The 21,634-nt window shown below is 42.2% G+C and overlaps 1 protein-coding gene and 1 long non-coding RNA gene across 13 annotated transcripts in view; one reads left to right on the forward strand and one right to left on the reverse strand.

The window, feature by feature from the left end:
• Positions 1-1,431: 1,431 nt before the first annotated feature.
• Positions 1,432-6,631, reverse strand: LOC135289152 (uncharacterized). Its single transcript, XR_010351951.1, has 2 exons — positions 6,480-6,631; positions 1,432-3,698 (listed from the first exon to the last, which is right to left on the reverse strand). It is a non-coding gene; the product is annotated as an uncharacterized LOC135289152 (long non-coding RNA).
• The window catches only part of LOC135289149 (protein fem-1 homolog C-like), a 51,274-nt gene continuing 35,758 nt past the window's right edge, over positions 6,119-21,634 (forward strand). For 3 of the 12 annotated variants that reach the window (XR_010351948.1, XR_010351949.1, XR_010351950.1), the window contains exon 1: positions 8,249-8,390. Coding sequence is in view for 9 of the 12 variants with exons in the window: in XM_064402557.1 (XP_064258627.1) it covers positions 7,847-8,390 (544 nt within the window). In the remaining 3 variants the exon portion in view is untranslated. The other 9 variants (XM_064402557.1, XM_064402555.1, XM_064402553.1 and 6 more) reach the window with 9 other exon arrangements.

Raw genomic sequence — 21,634 nt, forward strand, 5'->3', positions numbered from 1 at the left:
AATCTTAAAGACACAGTTCAGGATTCGGTAAAAAACAACTAGCAAACAAAAAGGTAAAACGAGCACAGCAATCTAACTCTGTATTTGAAATAAATAGGGCAGGAGATCTTTCTCCTTTTTTAATGCCTTTATTTAAAAAATCAGCTCAGGTGGGAAGATGGGTCGTGCCCACGCCGCCGCTGCTCCCAGGAATGGAAGGGAGGAGGAGGGTGAGTACAGCTGTGTCCGCTGGTATGCAGGCAGAGCTGGGGCTTTGATCCTCACAAGAAGCAGAGAAGCAGTAGGAGATTCCACCTTTTCAGTCTGACATTTGAGGTCCTCTTTCTAGCTGACTTCCTCATAGGTTAGGGTGAGAGGTAAAAAGGATCTTAGCAGACACGGGATTAAGTTCCTCACATTTAGACATCACTTAGATCTCTTAATTACATGTTGGCATGTTGTTTTAGGGATTGTTCTTGCAAGATTTTGTGATGGGCTTCCTCATTTGCATACCAGCTCTGACGTCACATCACCCCCACCTGCAGCCTCAGGTGTCAATCCTCCGGGAAGCAGCAGGGGGACAATTGAGCTGATTTCTAACCATTAACAGGTAACTGAAGAAAAACTATTAACAACAGGTGATTACAACATGAAGTTATTAACAACAGCAATTGGTTTAACTTGTTAACTCTGCAACTTAAAAAAATGGACAACTTTTCTACTCAGAATAGTATTGACCCCAAATTATATGCTGAATCGTATTATAAGACGCCAAGCAGTCATAAAGATGATAACAAATAAAGCTGCTCATGCACTGGAATTAATATCAAGTCAGCAAAGCCAAACAAAAACTGTAGTGTATCAAAATAGGTTGGCTTTGGACAATTTATTGGCTAAAGAAGGGGGTGTTTGTGGAAAGTTTAATATGTCAGATTGTTGAAAATAAATGACAACGGGGATGTCATTCTGAAAAAATCAAAATATATCAGAAAAAAAAAATAACCCAGGTACCAGTTTAAAATCAGAAAACAATCTTGAAACCTAGTTGATAGGGTAATGTATTAGAGATAGGATGATAGAAGAAATTAAGATTTTTCCTTTTATGTGTTACAACTGTTTTGATATTTCTTCCTTGTGTAAACCTGTTGTATTTCACCAGCATAGTCCAGAAGATGCAAGTAGACAAGAAATATTGCTCAAGCCAAATGATTTACAAAGAATAAGAGGGGGGATTGTGAAAAAATGTGTATTTTATGATTGGCTTTTCACAAATATTAAAATGAATATTATGTGTGTTATGTTAGAAAGTTATGCTGTATTAATTTTCTTATTAGTGTGTTAAATTTAGGTTATAACATAATGTTAAAATAGAAACTCTGCTATGTAAGATACTTTTTTTTTAGAGAGGAATGAGGTCTTCGCACCAGATAGCAGCCACAGGACACTCTAACCTTTCAGAGAAAAATAATTTATTGCTCCATTATCAGAAGAAACTAACTTCTTCCCGCCTCACTCAACCCTGAAGACACCATTAGGATTTAGAGGAAAAGTTGACACGGACCAGACAGAATCCTTTGTTTGAATGGAATTTATGCATCATGTATGAGATGTATGAATATGCAACAGGCTATTGCTTTTAAGGGTTAATCCTCTGTTAACATGTGTCCTTTTTTGGACTTATTTTGCCCAGTAAAAGGTACCTGGACTGTCCATAACTCTTTGTTTTTATTGTCTCGTATTGTCCTAACCCTAATTGTCCAAATTTTTATTACTCTAATTTTATTACTATTTTTTAACCATTTTATTACAATTAAACTTTTAAATTTTTAAAAACAAGTGATTGGAGTTTTTTACACATGCATTACACTAATTATATACATATATACATCTAGATACAGGCAGTGTGATGGACAGTTTACACCAAAACAAGGTCCCCTTGAGGTATGTGTTATGTCTCTTCATCCTTCTGCATCACCCACTGTTGGGAAGGATGAAAGTTTGACATGAAAGTCTCACAGATATGTATGCTTGGCAGAAAGATTTTTGAATGTTCAATCTGAAGAAGAAATAGAGATGAAAGCAAGTTTTGATATAGAAGAAAAGAATTGCTGAGCTAGTCTTACTGCATAACTAAGCAGGCAAAGGGTATGTTAGCTAGAAAGGGGTTTTTATGACTTAGAGCAAAGGTTAAACCACCTCAAACAAGATGTTTTTACCAAGCAGAAAGATAGCACAGGCAAACAAGACTGCCAGTGTTGCAAGTAGAAAAAAGGTCTCAGAATTTTCCACTGCAAGAAAACTGAAAAACAACTTCTAGCTTAAAGTGTTATGTACTAACTTTTAGTGATTGGAGAATAGTAACATGAATATGGTAATTATAGCAATTATGACAGGCTATAGATAAAAGTTAAGGTATAGATTGCTTTACTGTATTAAGATGCTCAGCAAAGAAAAGTATATAATGCATTTTTAACCTAAACTAAGGGTCTCCAGACCTGCCTGCTGCTGGAGCTGACAGCTGTAGGCACAGGCTCTGTCACCCACGACCCTGGACTGCTGTAACATTTTGGATGTAATAAACTGCATTTTGAAGAGCCGCCTGGCGTCCCGCATCCCTCATTTTGGCTCTTACAACCCACTAGGTGCAACCTGCTTCCTGAGCAAAGACAACCCCACTGATCGGTTTGTCTTTGCCTCAGGCAGAATTAATCCAGTTTTTCCTAGCATACCTCTCATGCATATCCCCAGAACCTTATCCCTGTCTTTTGTACGCAGGGGTTCAGATTGGGCAGGGCCAGCTAGGTTGGTGGAGCCTTGGGTGTTAACTAACCACATAGCCTTTGCTAAAAGTCGCTCCTAATTTTTCAAAGTCCCCCTGTGTAGTGGTGTGTTTTTTTATTAGTATGTTTATTGTTTGATTTGTAATTTTGTAATTCCCTTATGCTGTCCTTTTCCTGCCTTTAGAGTGGCAAAGGTTTCCCATTTTGTATTTTATGTTTTTAAAACTAGACTTGCTCCCTCATTGTTATTTAGTTTAGTTAAGTGTTGGTTTTTTGTTTGTTACCTAGCTACTCCCTGTCAAGCTTTAAACCACCTCCCCTTTCCAGTTGCTAACCCCTCCTGTCCCTGCCCTTTTCCCAGAACCTTTCTTACTCCTCCTTCCATTAAATGTCAGTCTCTCTCCGAACCTGCCTTCTCCCTAGAAACTTCCCTGTCAGTTTTGTATTCTCCCAAACCCCATTAGTTCATTGGAGTTGTTTTTCTCCCTTGAAATTCCTTATTGGTTTATACATTGTATTCCCTGCCTTATTTTTTACTCACAGTTTTCCTGATTAGTTAAAGACTGTATCCTCCCCTGAGACCTCCCCCCGTTTATAAGCTATTGTCTGCCCTCAGTTTGGCATTCTGGGATGCTGGGGAGGGGGAGTTTTGCCATCGAATAAAGTTACCCCAGTTCCACCCCAGGACCTGTGGTGCTGCTCTTTTGTTTTTGCGCCGCACTTGCACTGGTAGCTGGGATTCAGCGGAGCTCATCTAGCCGGGACATGTGACACTCCTGCTCAGTGCCTTCAAGGTGATTTTAAGCAGTCCGTTGCACCACTCAACTTTCCCAGCAGCTGGTGCATGGTAAGGAATGTGGTATACCCACTCAGTACCATGTTCTCTAGCCCAGGTGTTTATAAGGCTGTTTTCGGAATGAGTCCCATTGTCCGACCACCCTGGACACAAAACAAAAATGAAAATGGATATGGGATTAAAAAACTATCCCCAAGACAATGTCAAGTATATTTTGAAAGAAATACATGTAGGTCCTGGAAAAAGCTTTGCCATCAAAAAGAGCAAAGTGAAGAGACCTGCCCGAGAGACCCAGTTCCTAGGAGTGAAGTGGCATGACGGACGGTGTTGCAGTGTGTATTTTGTTTTATTAGTAGGTTTATTGTTTGATTTGTAATTTGGTAGTTTTCTTTATGCTGTTTCCTTTTTGTTCCCGCCTTTTCCCAGAATTTTCGTTACTTTTCTTGTTGTTAGTTGCTAGTTTCTATTTCTCCAAACTCTATCAGTTTACTGAAACTGTTCTCCTCCCTTGGAATTTTTATTGGTTTATACATTGTGGTTCCCACCTTGATTTTTACTCCCAATTCTCCTGATTTGTTAAAGATTGTACCCTCGCCTGAGACCTGTCCCCACGTATAAGCTCCTGTCTGCCTCTTGTTCGGGGTCCCGAGATGAAGAAGAGGGGAAGTTTTACCATCAAATAAAGTTACCCCAGGACCGGTGTGCTGCTTTGTGTTTTATGCTGAGCCAACAGCTGGTAGCTGGGATTCACGGGGCTCGAGGGGGGATCTGCCGCGCCCCCCCCCTTGTCATCAGCTAGCCGGGAGGAGCAGCGGCAAGACGGCATCAGACACTCATTGAGGTCATCAGTAAGATCACAGTGATGTCTCCACCGACCAGCAAGAAGGAAACACAAACTTTCCTAGGTGCCATAGGTTTCTGGAAGATGCACATCCCTGAGTACAGCCAGACTGTGAGCTCTCTACCTGGTAACCCATAAGAAGAACAATTTCCACTGGGGCCCTGAATAACAACAAGCCTTCGCCCAGATCAAGCAGGAGATTGCGCATGTGGTAGCCCTTGGCACAGTCAAGACAGGACCAGAGGTGAAGAATGTGCTTTACTCTGCAGCTGGGAGCAATGGTCTGTCCTGGAGCATTTGGCAGAAGGTGCCTGGTGAGACCTGGGGTTGATCACTCAGATTCTGGAGCCAAAGTTACAGAGGGTCCAAAACCAAATACCCTCCAACAGAGAAGGAAATCCTGGCAGCCTTTAAAGAAGTTCAAGCCACCTCAGAGGTGATTGGAACAGAAGCACAACTTCTCCTGACACCCTGACTACCAGTGCTGGGGTGGATGTTTATAGGAAAGGTTCCCTCTACCCACCACGCCACTGATGCCACATGGAGTAAGTAGATTGCCCTCATCACACAGCGTGCCCGGATTGGAAACCCGAATCGCCCTGGGATCTTGGAAGTAATTACAAACTGGCCCAAAGGTAAAAATTTTGGTCTGACTGACAAGGAAGAATAGGAACAGGTAACCCATGCCGAGGAAGCTCCACCATATAACCAACTGCCACAAGAAGGAACACACTATGTTCTTTTCACCAATGGTTCCTGTCGCATTGTAGGTGTTACGAATGGATGTGGAGGTTTAGATAAGCCCTTGCCTTTTGCCCAAGCCTCCAGCAGCAGGCAGTAGCTTTATTGAGGTGGCCAGCACCTCAAAACCCACTCTCGTCTGCAAGTTCTTTAATAATGGCTGATTTGATCTAATATATAATGAATTATTTATTTAATAGACAGAAAGCTAACAGACATAAGACTTTAATACTACACAGGAATTTTACTGGAGACTTCAGTATTGTTCAAGCTTAAGTAAAACATTCTTAAGGACAGCCCAGCCCTGGAAATAAAGACACTGCTTTTTGGAAGCTTAGAGCTGTGCATGAAGGATAAAGAATACCCCTGGACAATCAAGATAATGCCAGCTTCGTAGCCCCTCTAATGTGTGTCTGAAACCCTCCCAGCATTGTGTGGCATCATAGCTAAGTAACTAGCAAGACTGACTCCAGGGACATTTGAGTCAAGAGACAAGCAGCAAGAATGTTGCAAAAATATAGTTTTACAAAATTTTACTATGATTATTAATGGATAGTGTGTATGTATGTGTGCATGTTAGTGATTTGTCAAATTGTGTTGTATCTGAATGTTTGAAAGGTATAAGAACCCTGTGTAAAACCACATTTGGAGTGCCCAAATTTGTCTGGGACACCGCATGCACAGGAAGAAATATTTACCCTTGTAATTCTATACTTTGTGTCCTGTCTTCTCAGCATGGGCCAGTTGCAAATTTTTGTGATGAGGGCATTTGGGCTCCCATCCCTCCCCACATGCACAGCAGGGCACTGAAGCCCCCACACCAGCCTCTCACCCTGGCCTTCAAAACGGGTGGGCAGGGAACGTATGACTACAAACTGCAGGCTCTGCAGACCTTCATGGCCGTCTCTCCCACTTAATGGAGCATCGAATTACCCACCCATCCCCCGCCCCCTCCAATTCAGCAGTAAACCGATCTATTTCTGAGGAGGAAACACACACTTTTCTTTCTCCAGACAGGGCAGGTTTTGCATCCCGCTGCAAAGGATGGGTTTATTGCCCGGAACTGCTGAGCAGATCCACTCATGGTCAGCCGTGAGGGATTTCCTCCTGCAGCCCTGCGGGTTTTTGCTACTCTCCATGGAAGCGTCCCTCTCCAGGTACCGTGCGCCCCCGCTGTTCCCTCATCCCTGTGACATTCCTCCCCGCCGGTGCACGCTCCGCTCTAGCGCTGCCTTGCCCTTTGTTTTATTCTAGAGAAAGGAAAAGAAGACGCGGGCTGGGGAAAAAGAACCCCCCCCCCCCCGTATCTGATCCCCACATACCACAGCTAATCAAAACCTACCTCCTTCCCGTTGCGTTCTGCCGGCCCGCACGCGCTATGGTGGAGAGCACTGCCCCCCCCGCCCCCAGAGGACAGCTATCGCATCGCCACCGTCCACCAGCACCGCCCCACTCTCAGCGTAGATTGAGCGACGGCATAGTCCCGCCTCCCGCCCTGCTCCGAGTGGCTGGCGGCGCCCAGGCGTGTTTCTCATTGGGCCCAGCGGTGGCCGGGATGTGCTTGGTAGATTCCTCTGTTTCGGAATGTGGGGTTGGTGGTAGACGCTCGTTGCTGTGGGGACTGGTCTGTCGTGGAGGAGCTGGATGGAGTGGGGGAAGCAGCGGGCGCTTCCGTGTGAAGGTGGCTTAGGTGTGAGAGAGCTGGTGGCGTCCTGGGAAGGTAGCCCCGCACCCTTGGGCCCTTCCCCGCCTGTTGTGGGCGGCGCGGTGGTGCCACTGCTGCCGCCTCTCGCCGCAGGCGGTGGAGGCTGCCCTGTCCCAGCGGTCGTGTGAGGAGCGGTTCTGAAGGAACTGGGAAGAGGTTTTTGGGGACTCTAGGGTGGTTTGGCAGGCGGGTGATTTTTGAGTAGAGGTAGAAAATAGAGAGACGATCTGAAGCGAGGCACGGGGTAATCCGGGGGGAGGGGGGGGTAGGCAGCATTGGGGTGGGAGTCAAATATAGCGTCGTCTTGAAGGAGGAGGTTTGGAGTCGGGGGTCTTTGGGCAGGGTGAGGGTGTTTGATGGATGGACAAATTCGGGGTTTCGGTGGCGTCTGATACTAAATCACACGACTGTGGCAAGGACGTATTTTGTTTTTCCGATCAGGCTCTGAAATTGCTCCCTCGCCAGTAGGGCGGAGGTAGCACGGGGACGCGTGTTTGTGAGCATGGGGCTCCTCAGAGGACCTGAGGGGATGGGGCTCATGGTTCTTTACTTAGACTGTGCTTAAAAGCAGAAGTTGATGCAAGTGTACGGTTTGTTATGTTGTGAGGGGAAAGTATTTTCCTGCAAATGGTGTGCATAGCACACTGCTAGGATCTGGCCTCCTGATCAATATCTTCCTTTAAGAGATACTGTGCAGTCCGGGGAAGTCCCATGAACGGCAGCTGGATGTTGGTGCACCACAACCAGTGGTTTGTTTGAGTATAGCTGTAGAAAAATGTAATTGTACATACTTGTTTGAGAAGTAGAAGGTAAAAACATCCAGAATTTTTTCTTTTGCAGAGTTATCAAGTGAAGCTTCTGCATTCTCAGGACCTTGTTCAGCATCTTCATGTTTTCCCATCTGATCTGAGAAAAAGTTGGGGCTGTGTGTTTCCAATAAGCTTTTGTTTGTGACTCTGAAAAGGGCAGGTGTGTATCCTTCAAGAAATAGAGGTACAGACTAAATGGATCTAAAGACAGCAGTGTTCAACGCAGCTCGTGATGGCAAGCTGCATCTCCTTTCCAAGTTACTGGCAAGCAAAACCAGAGAAGAGGTGGCCTTACTAATGTCAGAAAAAACCAACGGTGCCACACCACTTCTGATAGCAGCCCGTTATGGGCATGTTAATATGGTGGAATACTTGTTGGATTATTGCTCTGCTTCTATAGAGATTGGTGGTTCGGTTAATTTTGATGGTGAGATCATTGAAGGCGCTCCACCATTATGGGCAGCATCAGCTGCTGGACACTTGAAGGTGGTTCAGTGTCTGTTGGATCATGGTGCATCTGTCAACAACACGACTCTAACAAATTCAACTCCGCTTAGAGCAGCCTGTTTTGATGGTCACTTGGAAATAGTAAAATACCTTGTGGAACACAAAGCAGACTTGGAAGTATCAAACCGTCATGGGCATACATGCTTGATGATCTCATGTTACAAAGGCCACAAAGAAATTGCTCAGTATTTACTTGAAAAAGGAGCTGATGTTAACAGAAAAAGTGTTAAAGGTAAGTTTGTTTTATTTTTTCTTGTAGTAAATAGGAGTGAAGTTACTCATATTCTCGAGGAGGATAACATCCAAAAATATTCCTCTAGTCTCACAATGTGAATGTATTTTCCAGTAAGAGATGAAGTGTATTTAGCTGTTTTTACAACTTTTTTCAGCATACTCATTTAATAGTGGCTATAAAATGTATTTCTAAATTGATACACTTTAACCTAAAGACTTTGTGTTTATGCAAGTGCAAAGAGTTAATTGACTTGTGCTGAGAACTATTTCTAGCAGGTTTGTACAGTAATAATAATGTGAGCATATATTGTGTAAAATTTAGGATGTTTTTCATACTGTTTCTTAACAAACCAAATATGCTGTATGTAAAATTTACCTGTGCCACTAAGACTAGAATAGGGAAAGATGCATAAAGGAGAATAATTATTTTCTACATTGGAAATTAATAATCACTTTACTCCTCCTCTCCCTCAAATTCCTGAATCCTTTTGGACCTTTTTTTTCAATCTTAGTAGACAAAAATGTATTTTAGGATTAAGCAGATAAAGCTTCATGTGACTGATTGCAACAGAATGACTTACAGTGGTGCACAGATCACAAAGAATATCTTTGCATTGGTATACAATTTTCCTGATGCATTGTTCAAAGTGAAGACCTATGTTTTTTTTGCTGTGATTCTATTTATGTGGACCTCTTATTCTAATTGCTGGCTTTTGTTACATCTCAAACTTATATGTGACTATGATATTGGCCTAAAAAGCATGTTGATTATTGCAGGTTATGGTTAACTTTTTTAGTTCATTGAACCAGGATTGTGTCTCAGCAGCTTCTTTTTTAACAAATATGTGTATTAATAATATATCTTCTAGTAAAACATTCTGTAGCATATTACTTCAGTCACCCTCTTCCAGCTAATGACAATTTTAACAGTATCATATACTTCATGTATATTTTGACAGAAATACCTGTAGGTCCTTGGTTATTGCACAATATTTTTAAATATTAAATACCAAATATGAGAGTAATCATTTTGAAAAAGCTGTTCCATTAAATATGCCTTTTTTTCTGCAAGTCATGGAGTTATGTGGGTTTTATATAAAGAAAGCTAAACAAAAAATTTGTTGTAGAGGTGGGCAGAGCAAAAGAAATCTTCCTTTGGAAGGATTTAAGGTTGCCTATAAATCATGGACTTGTGGTGGGATAAAAATGTCATGTTTCTAGACTGGGCTCTTGGAATAATGAGCTAAATATAAAATGCTGTTATGGGAGATTACTAGAGGCTCTCTTCCAGGTATTTTTGAAACCAGGTGTGGCGGAGTAGTAGAGAGAAGACTCTTGGTCAGGTGCAAGAAGTATGATATTGATTATGTGGCTGATTATGATTAGATTTATTGCTAATACAGTATCTAAATATTGCCAAGGCAGTATAAGCAAGTGTAAAGGGTTAAAATATCAACAGGTTCAGCTAGAAACACACAGGTTTACAGTCTTTGGCCTTGCAGAATGCACAATAATAAAGCATCTATGGAGCTACTTTAGGATTTTATATACATATGTGACCAGATCTTAGTGCTTATACTCACCCATCCAAAAGTGAGTGTTTCCCATCTTTTGGGCTGGATGTACCTTGCAGCTGTCCCTGCCTGGGAGGGATCCACCCGGAAGCTGCCTGCAAGCGCAGGAGACCAGTTGGTACGTTCTCCAGCAGCATTTTAAACTTTTGCAGGCCAATGTGTACCAAAATCAATCGCAATCATCACAGCTCCCCCATCTCTAGAATGCATTAATTGTGCGAGCATTCAGACAGTTCCTCCTGTAATTCCCACCTGGTGTTCTTAGGACAAATCGCACTGCCTATTAGGGACGGTAGGGGGAGGGTGTGGGGGTGCAGAGAACGCCCAAGAAGACCCAACTGTCTTTCGTCATTACAGCAGGGAAAGCGAGCGGGAAAAATTACTCAAACTATCCCTTAGGCTTTTCCACTAGGTTTTCTTATTGTAAGATAGGACTTTATTCACATTTAAAAACCAGGGACAATTCTAGAGCTGAGAGAAATGTGAAAATATGTTTTCAAGTATTGACACTTCCAAGGAAAACTTCAAATACTTGAAGATGACAAGATAGGTAAGTCACAGAGGTCTAAAAGCCAGGATGACAATTGAGACAGGGAGATTAAAAAATAGTTTAAAAGCATGCAATTAACTCCTGCTTCTACAATACAGACATAATCCACCTGTGGTTTGGACTACTAACATTCAGAATGCAGATGTTTTGGAAGTAAAGTTGTGGAAGTGCAAAAGTGCAGTGATTCAAAGAAAATCACTTAATGGCATAACCTGTTAAGAAAACATTCCTTTATTCAATACCAGAACGTGCTGGGGGTGTCCCTTTCCATAAACACACCTGCTTGGGCATTTTTCCCTCGGGGTTTTATACATTTTAATATTCAAAGAATTCCCCAAGCTGCACTCAAAGTCTGTCCCCCTTGGTACGTAATAGGTACGTAATTCAAAATTCCTTGGATTTTTGGTCCTTTATGTTTTCACGAAGCAAGATTGTCATCTACTGTCTGTTGGTCAGAACTGCATTCTTTATTTTTGGGGTGTTTTATATTATTCCAGCATCTTCCTCATCATGTCCTCTGCTTGAATTTCCATGATTGTGCATGCACTGTCCATCTGTGCTGACTTGTTCACCTCTTATCTTGGTAACGTGAGACTCATGCAATTAGCCTCAGCAAGGCAAAACTTATGAGTCTTTCATCTTGACAGGTTTCTACTTATTTAGTGTTCTTAAGGTCTTAGGGCACTGTAATCAAGCCACAGCTGGGGAGGTTTGCTCATCTTCTCAGTCCCTTGTTATCAACGTTCTACTATGAGCAAATAGTCTAAATAGCAATTAAACAAAGGAATGGAGGTTATATGATAAAACTAAGCTATAGATTGAAAGTTACAAAGTTTAAGCAAAATCAAGGAAGTAAAACTAAATTATAAAATGAAAGTTACAATGTTTCGGCAAACTACAAAAACAAGTAAAAACAAGCTACCAAACTAGGCAAAAATACAAAATTCTTTGTTTAACTCCTTTCAACAGCTAGGATATATGTATTTCTGAGTCTGATTCAGGTAGGATAGTACATTGAGGTAAAATATAGGTTTAGCACCATCTAACAGGACATGATGGTGAAGGAGGAGGTGAGTTGCGGCATAAGGACTACAATTAAAAATTGTAAAGCAGATATGTTTTATTCCAGCTGGGACACGTGGCAGGTATTTCCACCAAAGATGTGCGTACCTGGCTAAGACAGGTTTCAGGTTTAAATACACATTGATCCCCCAAGCTGACACATATTGTGGGTAAACCAGGACTCCTGAACAACTGACCAATATGATCGAGCAGAAGCCGTTTATTGTTTACATTAGACACACTTTTACAGATTCTACAAACTTCTAAGATCACACTTCTTGATTGGTGCCTTTGTCTTGTTCCCTTGTTCTCTGCTTCTATTTCTCAGTGTCTGTGACTGGTTACCGTGCAGGTGTTCTACAGTCCTCTGTTATCTAGTTCTTGCAATCTTGGTATGCCGTTTCTCAGCTTCTTCGTTCTTATTTTAGCACAGTTTATGTCTTAGTAACCTTGATGAATTCCACAGTGCCCTGAGAAAATTCTGATAAGAACAGTTACAAGTGGTATGGCTGGTGCACACTGAGGCCTAAGTTGTTCAGATACATTGCTACAATTCCCCCTTCTTCTTCTTATTGCACCAGCCAGACCCTCTTTACTGTATTCTCTACTAAGCAGGTCACCAACTTAATTATGCATGGAATAACACAAAGCAATAAAATAATGACTACTAATACTAACAAAGTTCCCTTTACCATATCTTTCAACCATCCAGTTATTCCCCATCCCTTAAACCATTCATCCAAACCCCAATCATTCACAGTCAATTTCTTCATGTTATCTTGTAGTTGTTTGAGTTTCTTGTGAATGAACTCAGAATGGTCAGAGAGGTTCATACAGCACATTCCTTCAAACTCCTCACAGATTAAAAAGATAGCTGATGGAACCTTTTTACAGTCGCATTTGCACCAGCACTGCCAGGATAAGTCCAATTGTGGGAGTATTCGGTCACATTCTTATACCATGGAGAATTTGGATTAAGAATGACACTCTTATTTTTGGGACGTGGGACTAGAACATTGCTCATATTAGTTGATTTTGGGTTTAAAAAGTAGTTAAAAAACAAGTAATAATTTCCAGGTACCGATCCTAGCAAGTCTAGTTCTTGAGGCTCTAGTCCACTTTCATTCAGTAACTGTGTTGTCATACCTACTTGGAAGCCCTCGCCATTTGGCTTAATCCCCAACCTTTTGCACGTGTCCAATTTTGTACCACTACTGGTTATGTTACACCATCAATCCTCCACGTTCAGCTTACTGACTTCCATGTATGGTTTTCCTCCGGCTCCTACCCATTTTGCAAACCCAGCAAAATCACTTATTATACCAATTAAAAAATGTATGGAAAGGATCTCCTGGCATGGCTAAGGATAAACAAATGGAATCTACCATGGTAGCATTGGCCCCAAGTAAGCTACATATTCTGTCAATGCCATCCTGGTGGGTTAATTTAGAGAAGCACCCAGCACTCCGACCCCCACAGCCAACCAGTGTGAAAAGATCAGCCCCAGCAAGGAGGCAAAACCATGAGCTCCTCCACCAAACGAGCCAGAGACTGAAAAACAAGATGGAAGCAAAAAGAGACAGCACCAACAAACCCAATCCAAAGCTGAGAAGAAACATAGCACCCCACAACAAGGATAGACCACAACATTCCACGAAGAAAAAGGCCAGAGAGTTCATTCACCATCCAGAATAAGGACCCCTAGAAAACACCAAAAAGCCCAAACAACCCTGCCTCCCGCACAGCCTGCATGGCCACAACCCATGGGCACCAGGATGCATGAAAAGGAAACAAGCCCAGTGCTTCTTGAAGTTTATGGGGAATTAACTGTTATTCATGTTACTTTGGATAACACCACCCATGTACTGAATTTTTGGGTGTGCCGATGTCTGCACTCTCCACAACTTGGGAAACTTCCTCCTCTAAACTCACAGCTATCTAATCCATGCTCCACATATTCTAATCTCACCCAAGGATAGCAAAAGTGTCCACAGTTCTGAGGGCAATGGATGTTTTCAGGTGGCACTGATTGATTAGTTCACTGCAATTACCTACTAGCCATAAATGATTCATAACATGAACTGCTTTCAGCACTCTGTTCTGTGGGCTCAGCCCATGTGTTGAGGAAGGTGAAACAAGAAAGCCTTATAAATATGATTGCCTGGCAAAAGATTTTGAGAATATGGAAACTATAAGTGAGATTGAAATGAAAGCAAGCTTTGAGATACCAAGCCTTAGTTACTGAACAACTGGAAAAGAATGATATGGCCAGCTGAAGGTAATCCCTTTTGATTAAACAATACCCTCTGCTTGCAGACAGGTCCAAGAGTCAGAGCAGACCCTACTAGCTTGGCAGAAAGGGTCCAAAGAGTCGTTTTTAGGGTTTAAAATGTAACACAGTATGGTAATGTAATAATTCTTATAGGCTGTATGTAAATGCTATTGGATTTGTATCTTGTACTAGATTGGTTAGTGAAAATTAGAATATTCAGCACAGAAGAAGATTTATTGTATTGTAACAGGAATTTTGTCCTCTTTTACTCTTCTTCCATCCTCTCTTTCTCTCTTATTCTTCGCTCTCTCTTTGGGGCTCCTCTTTCGGGTCTGCTCCGAGCTGCGGCTGGCAGCTTCAAGCAGGGCCCCTGCACCCACGCCCTGTGCAATAAACTGCAAGTTCCAAGACCTGGCTTCAGAGATCTCTTGTCTCCATTTGTCCCAACTGTCCTACCCACCGTCGCTCCTACACCCATCCTCCCCTGTTTCTTGTTTATCAAGCAGTCCTTTCAGTACCTGCTGTGTCCCTTCACCTCAAGGATTTCACCGAGCCATTTGCCTTTGCCCTGCCAAGTAAGTCCTGCTTTAAAAGTGTTATCGACTGGCATCAGTAAAAACCATGAGGCCTTCTACAGGTTGCTTTAATAGCCAAGGCAGTTCTTCCACCTGTTGATGCAAAGAAAAAGGCTTATGAGGGGGAAAATGAGTGCTAATGTGACCTGGAAAGTTCAGCAACGCCCATTGCAAGGTGTCTTACATAGCTTTGATGATCTTTTCTGGTATAGGCCAAATTTCTTCTGGTACACTGAGCAAGCAAGTAGAGAATGGATTTTCTGGAGTAGCAGTAGATAAACACAAAGCATCTAAACCTAAAACATTAACTGAAGTCACCCAAACATTTGTTCTAGGTAGGCTAACCAGTGAAGTTGCACTACTAAGAGAAATAAGGCCAAAAAGCACAAGTATAACATTTGATCAAACCCCATATTTCCCTTAAGCTATCAGCTAACAAAAATTCTACAACCCTACTGATTCTCACACTTATAAAGCCCACAATTTTCTGTGGGTGAAGCACAAGATATCAGATGCCAGTCGGAATCTCCGTGCAATTCACGTCCGTGTGTTCTCCTCTCTGCTTATGGAGTGTTCAGCATTTTCTTGCATTTGATAGGGTCTCATGCACTTCGTGGAAATTTACCCAGACTCTGTACTTGAAGAAACACAAGCAAACTCACTGCCCCGCAGGGATTGGAGGATTTTCTTAAAATCTTAGAAGTGAAAAATGGGCTCTAATACAAGAAACAAAATATTGATTAGTTCTGCTTTGCAAAATTATATAGAGATAGATAAGATAACGACATAAGTTGTCACCACTAACACCCTTTGATTATTAGCATGAGCAAACACTAGAGCAAAACAATGCATGTAATGAAGAAGAAACTGACAGCAATTATGAATTAATCAGACAATACACCTAATCAATAACACATGTGAAATTATAGAATTAATAAGCATTATAACACTGAACCATTATCCCAGAGTCTGCAACAGCTGGTAAATATCAAATCAATGGAGAATTGGAAAATCATGTCTGGATAACGATTCCCCAAGCTCACTTTTAAGTAGGTTCAGCTGTCATATTAACAAGGTCAAATTGTCAAGTCAAAGCGACTTAAATCTACTTTTGATGCAGAAAACACCTGGGTTTGTTGTTAAACGTCCCATCCAATTAGAATTAGGGCCTGGCCACAGCCCAAACTCTAATTGGTGGATGTCTTATAACACATTTTAAAACAAGGCTCTTAAGAATAACAGTCATGAGTAAAGACGTTAATTGAATCCCTCTGCAGTTTCCTTCAGGATAAAGATGCTTCAAACACAGCAAACCTCTTCTTCAAAGATCTGAAAGTGGTCACAGACAGGACTGTGAGCCTGGATCTAGACACCGAGAGTGTGAAGGTAGAGGAAATGCAGGTGTATGAGAGACTGATTACCCAGTATGAAACCCAGAGAAAAAAAAAAATAATGTTGTGGCTGGACTCTCTATAAAGTGCTTTGTCATAACTGAAGAAAGCTACAAGACCAGCACTCTGGAGGAGGCTTTCAATTAAGCTCAAATATCTTTGCTTAGAACTCTGAAAAATACTTAAAATTATGAGACAACGTTAGATCCAGCCATAAGGTTAGTGTAGGGACCAGCCAGAGAGTTAACCTGGTCTAAGAGATGCATTAACAGCTAGAGAACAACAACAAAAAAAAAGGTAGGATCCTGAAACGACACGTGTCTTATAGGTGATCACGAAAAGAGATAGCAAAGCGGGCTGGCTGATGGAAGCTGGCTGTAAATACTATAACAATACCTTGTAAATAATTCTTATCTACAAAAATCAGGGAATTCATATTATACAATCAATATAACAGCAGCAAATGTTTGAAGTAGTTAAGACAACATTTTTTAAACATTCATGTAATATTAATAACAGTTACTATTTATCAAAATCGCCTATAAAAGACAAAAACAGCAGAGACTGTAATGAAGAATAGAACTTTCAATGAAATTGATGATATAACAAACTGCATCTTCTTCCACTCATGAACAGGTGTTTGTCAGCGGCTCATCTCAGCTGTTTCAATCAGAGCTGTCTTATCTTTCTAGAAAAATAACTACATATCTTACAATTTAGACAAATAACTTTTAACAAAACCTAGGACAAGTTATATTAAACAATGGTTAAACTTGGAATGAATGAATTCTGATAGCAAGAAATAATAAACTTAATTTTAACAGAATATCAAAGTGACAAGATGTAACTTAAGAGTACTTAGACTTAAATGTAGTGAAACTTAACTTTGCTTGATCTTATCAACACTCAACTTATTGAAAGTTATTATCTATAAACATTAAAGCTCCCTAAGTGTTCTGTCTTTGGAGAAATTTCAGATGGTTGTCACTGGAAAATACTTTTCCCAGTAGATTTCCATCTATGTCATATTTAGAACAGCACTGATTTGCATGGTGTTTTCCCTTTTTGCACCTAACATTGATTAGGCTACTTTATGTTTTTTGTGGGCTCTGAGCGATATTTGCCAGTCTTCTTCATCTCTGAAGCATGTTTTGATGGCTTCTGTTCGCATTGTGGCAATGGTTTGTGTGAGGTAGTCTATGGATGAAATTAATTACTCGGATATCCCTTGTCTTATTTTTGTATATGTGCCCTCTGGGTTTCCTGCTGGTTGGGTTTGCAGAATTGTTTTTTCTGAATGAGCACTTGATTTAAAATTCGAAAAGTCTCTGGTATCTGGAGGAAATAAATTGGTTTCTTTCTTTAGATATAGTTGAGCTGCATTCTACAGATTTGTTTCTTCTGTCGGTGCTCCTGTAGAGAACTTTTTATCATCCCTTTTCCTTGCAATAATAGAAGCGGCCAGAGGTGGTGCTGTAGTTGGAGGTCAGTAGTCTCGATGGTTATAAAATGGCATCTACAGCACCTGCGCATGCTCGGCACAGGGGGCCGCCCTCTTGTACGTCAACTTTCTGTAGGAGGCCGCCATTTTGTTGTACGGCAACTCCCTGTAAGGTGCCGCCATGTTGTCCCAACGGAGCATACCTGTCATATATGGTCAAATTGTCAAGCCAAAATGACTTGAATACATCTGCTTCACATGCCCAATAGTGATGTAAGAGATCTTGGCACAACCTTTTGAGTTTTGGGACCGGGAGAAGTTTTGGGACCGGGACACCCGGTTTTTCGCCCGAATTTTCAGTTAAAAGTTCAGGGAGGCTGCTGCCTTTTCAGGACTGTTATTCCCGACGCTGTTTATATTCACGCATAAGGTCGAGGGAGTCATCCTCCCCCCTCAGGGCACGGCTCCCTCCCTCTCCTCTGGTGTAATATTACAAGTGGCCAAAAGTGGTGTTAGCTAGGTAGTAGGGGTCAAAGATGGCACCTGCTGTTACGCAGGAGAAATTCCAGAGATATCTTTGCTAGCTTTGCTGTTTAACGAAATCTCATTAATTACAGGGCACGTTGAAAACAAAGCAGCTGCAGCCTTATCTTTCTTAGTAGGAATATAAAACAGCTGAATATGAAAAGATTCCCAGAATTCCGATAAGTTCTTAATTGCCCATAGTAGTAAATCTTCGAATCGAGAATTAAATCTTATCAGAGTCTTTAGTTTAGTATAAACGTCCCTTTGTTCTGACACATCTCAAGTCGTGCCTGAGCTAGCCAGGCTGCGGAGCCAGCGCGGGCTGCCTCCTTCTCAGAGCGGCACAAGCTTTTGCATTTGTATATCTGCGATTTGCATTCGACGACCCGCCGCGGTGGCTGGGCAGCGGTGAGTCAGACGGCGAAGGGGGTAGCGGGGGAAAGATTCGCTCCCCCCATCACTGCTGTTAACTCTTCAGGGGACACCACGGGACACCCCATTAGTAAACCCGGTGCCGGAGGAAGGAGCGGCAGATCCACCTTGTTATAAGTAAAAATAAAAATTGACCCAATCGTAATAAAAATAAAAACAAAAAAAATTTATTCGCGACCGTATTACAGTCCCGACAGCCACCAATAAAAAAAAAAAAATGACAGCGCAGACCCCGGGGATACAGGCTGGGTGGACGCAGGTCCGGCCTCTATCGCACCGAACCCCCCTTCGTCCACGAACCCCCCTTCGTCCACACCTGCTGCTCCGCAGGTGTTGAAAGCTTTGTAACAAGCTAACTCCGAGCTAAAGCTCACAGTGAAATTAATTTGACCAAGATAGAAAATGAGGGAGTTGCTATCCCAATTAAACTGTGTCCTTGGCCCACGGATAAAGTAATGCACAGACACAGGTGGTGGAGCAAATAGCCTGGGAAAGTAGAATAGTTATACCAAAAACAGCACGTAGTTAGCTGATAGCTAGTTAACCAATGGTGAGCTGGGATTTTGCACTATGCATGAGCTAATTAAAGAGTGTATAATAATCGGTGATTCGGGAATAAAAACGAGACTTGTCGATCATCATATGGTGAGCAAGTCTTCCTTCTCCATCACGCAGGGACAATTCTTATACTCTTTTTCTTGCCCGCGGCAGAGTCCCTTTGTCTCCTTTCAAAGTTCATCATATTCATGTTGGTTTCTTTCTTCACTCAAAGCTGCACAAAACCTCCTCTGGGAAGAGACAAATGTTTCTCCTCCAATTCCCGGAATCCTGTATTCAGGTGGAAGGTGTTGAAGGCCCTGGTTATCTCAGATGTGTATCTTCATGGGCCATCATCACTGGGCATCCTCTGGTACATGCCACCGTGAACGATCATCTCCTGTGCAGCCGAGTTTCCTTGGTATGCTAATGCCGAGTTCCACCCTTGTCAGCCAGCCGAGGTGTCACTCTAGGATTAAACCCTGGTCCCCTCCTTTAATAGCATGTTTGATACATATATCTATGATCCATTGCGCACAAATTTCTATCATATCCCTAACACACCTCCACTCCCTCTGCTTCCAATGCAGTCTGTGGACCCAGTGCGAGCTGTAGGACTGCGTTGTTACTGCCTGTTACTGCCTGTTGCACCTGCAGCTCTGGCTCCGCAGGCGCAGAAGGTGGTATTACTGGGTCCTCCCCCACGAAAAACTCTGGGGCATATGCTGGAAAAGCCATCGCGGGATCGTCTGGCCCTAGGGCTGCTGCTGCTCTGGCTGCAGCTGTCCTCTCTGCTTTTAATTGTTTTAACACTGTTATCATTAATTTCCATGTTGTACTCAATCCCTTAGTGTCTTTGAACTCGTCACTGATTGCATCCCAAAGAGCCATCCCGAGCTTTTCCCACTCAGAGGTATTGAATATGCTTTTAGGGTTAGTAAAATACCCTTTCTCCTGACCCCATTTTAGCAATTTTTTCAAAACTCCAGGGTCATATTTAACCTCTTTCCTAGAGAGAATATGCTGGAGGACTTTTAGAGCAGCCTGCTCTTCCTTTGACATCGCCTTTCCCATCCTCCAGGCCCCGGTCGCTCACCTGTCCCAGTGTAACAGCTGCAGCTCAAACAAATTCTTTCCAGAGTTGTTTTCCTGGCACGTTCTCCTTCCTCCGTTGGAGTCATCCTCCAATTCCCCCGCACTGCGGTCCAGCCACGGCGGTCTCCGACCAGGGCCCCCGCCTTTTCACTCAGTAGGATCGCCTTCAGAGTCCAAAGGGCCTAAGAACTCCCCTTTTAGAGTCTAAAAGTTTTGATCTACTTCATTAACACATTCACTACTACGTTGTGCGTCACCAATATATTGCAGGTAAACCAGGACTCCTGAACAACTGACCAATATGATCAAGCAAAAGCTGTTTATTGTTTACATTACACATACTTTTACAGATTCTACAAACTACTAAGATCACACTTCTTGATTGGTGCCTTTGTCTCGTTCTCTCGTTCTCTGCCTCCATTTCTTAGTGTCCGTGATTGGTTACCGTGCAGGTGTTCTGCAGTCCTCTGTTATCTAGTTCTTACGATCCTGGTATGCCATTTCTCAGCTTCTTCGTTCTTATTTTAGCACAGTTTATGTCTTAGTAACCTTGATGAATTCCACAGTGCCCTGAGACAATTCTGATAAGAACAGTTACAAGTGGTATGGCTGGTGCACACCGAGGCCTAAGTTGTTCAGATACATTGCTACACCCACCCATTCCCTGCCCACTCTCTGCCTCCTTGTGCTTCATATTATAATTAGTCTTCTGTGGTGCCACGCCCCCTGGGGGTTGTGGACAGGGGTCTTCTTGATGAAGTAGGAGGTCTTCCTGAGGTGTTTGCTGCTTGACCTTGTGTCTGGGCAGGTGCGGTGGAGGTTTGACTTTCTCTCAGGTCAGTTTGCCCTGGCCAAAACTAGGAGCCTGGTTCTTGCTGGCTCCTTAATCAAAAGGTTCTGCTTTATGGGTTTCAATAATACCTGAGTCTTGCTTTACTGAGTTTTCTTATCTTTATGGCCTTCACCTAGCAACTACATTCTTATGTGTTCTAAGTTGTTTCTACCTAGCAAATTACATTCCTGTTACAAACTATGTTCTGTACTTTTGCAAACTCGCTAAATAAGCTATATATATTTTTGTTTTCCTCCACCTGCCCAAGTACATTATATGCTTCTAAAATTCTGAATTTTCATAAACATACATGTTTCCCATCTCAGAGGTAACAAGATGGTTGAGGTGAGACAAGTGCTAATCTGCAACAGATGGTCAATAGTTTTGAATTTAAAATATGAGCATTTAGTTGTCTTTCTTCTTGCCACTGTTTTACTGATCTGACTTTTACAGTTTCCTCAAACTTTTATGAAGAACATATGGGCCACAGAAATGGAAACAAAGTATTTTCTTAACCGGAACAGTATGGGGTGGGGTGGTGGCGGTGTTAAACAGGATAAGAAAACTCTTTTGTTTTTTGTTCAGAATTGTGGAAAATAGCATAGATACCTGTAGAATTCAAGACGTTTTTAGAAAAGCAGAAAGTAGTTAAAGCAATGCTTCCAATGTGAGTTAATTCGGCATTGTCGTCCTAATTCAGAGGCTTTTCCAGTACATTACTCAGTTTGAGAAGCTGCAGATTACAACTATCTGGGCTTGATAGGTTTCACTGATATGAATCAGAGGTCTTGAACAGCAAATTAGTTTGTGTGGGGTTATTTTTTGTTTGATTGGGTTTTTTGTTTGTTTTCCTCTTAAAATAAGGAATAGTATGGGCAGTACTGTGTGTGGTGGTTTGACCCTGTCTGGATGCCAGGCACTCACCAAAGCCACTCGGCCACTCCCCTCCTCAGCTG

This window comes from Passer domesticus, chromosome W (genome assembly GCF_036417665.1).
Source record: "Passer domesticus isolate bPasDom1 chromosome W, bPasDom1.hap1, whole genome shotgun sequence".
NCBI lineage: Eukaryota > Metazoa > Chordata > Aves > Passeriformes > Passeridae > Passer > Passer domesticus.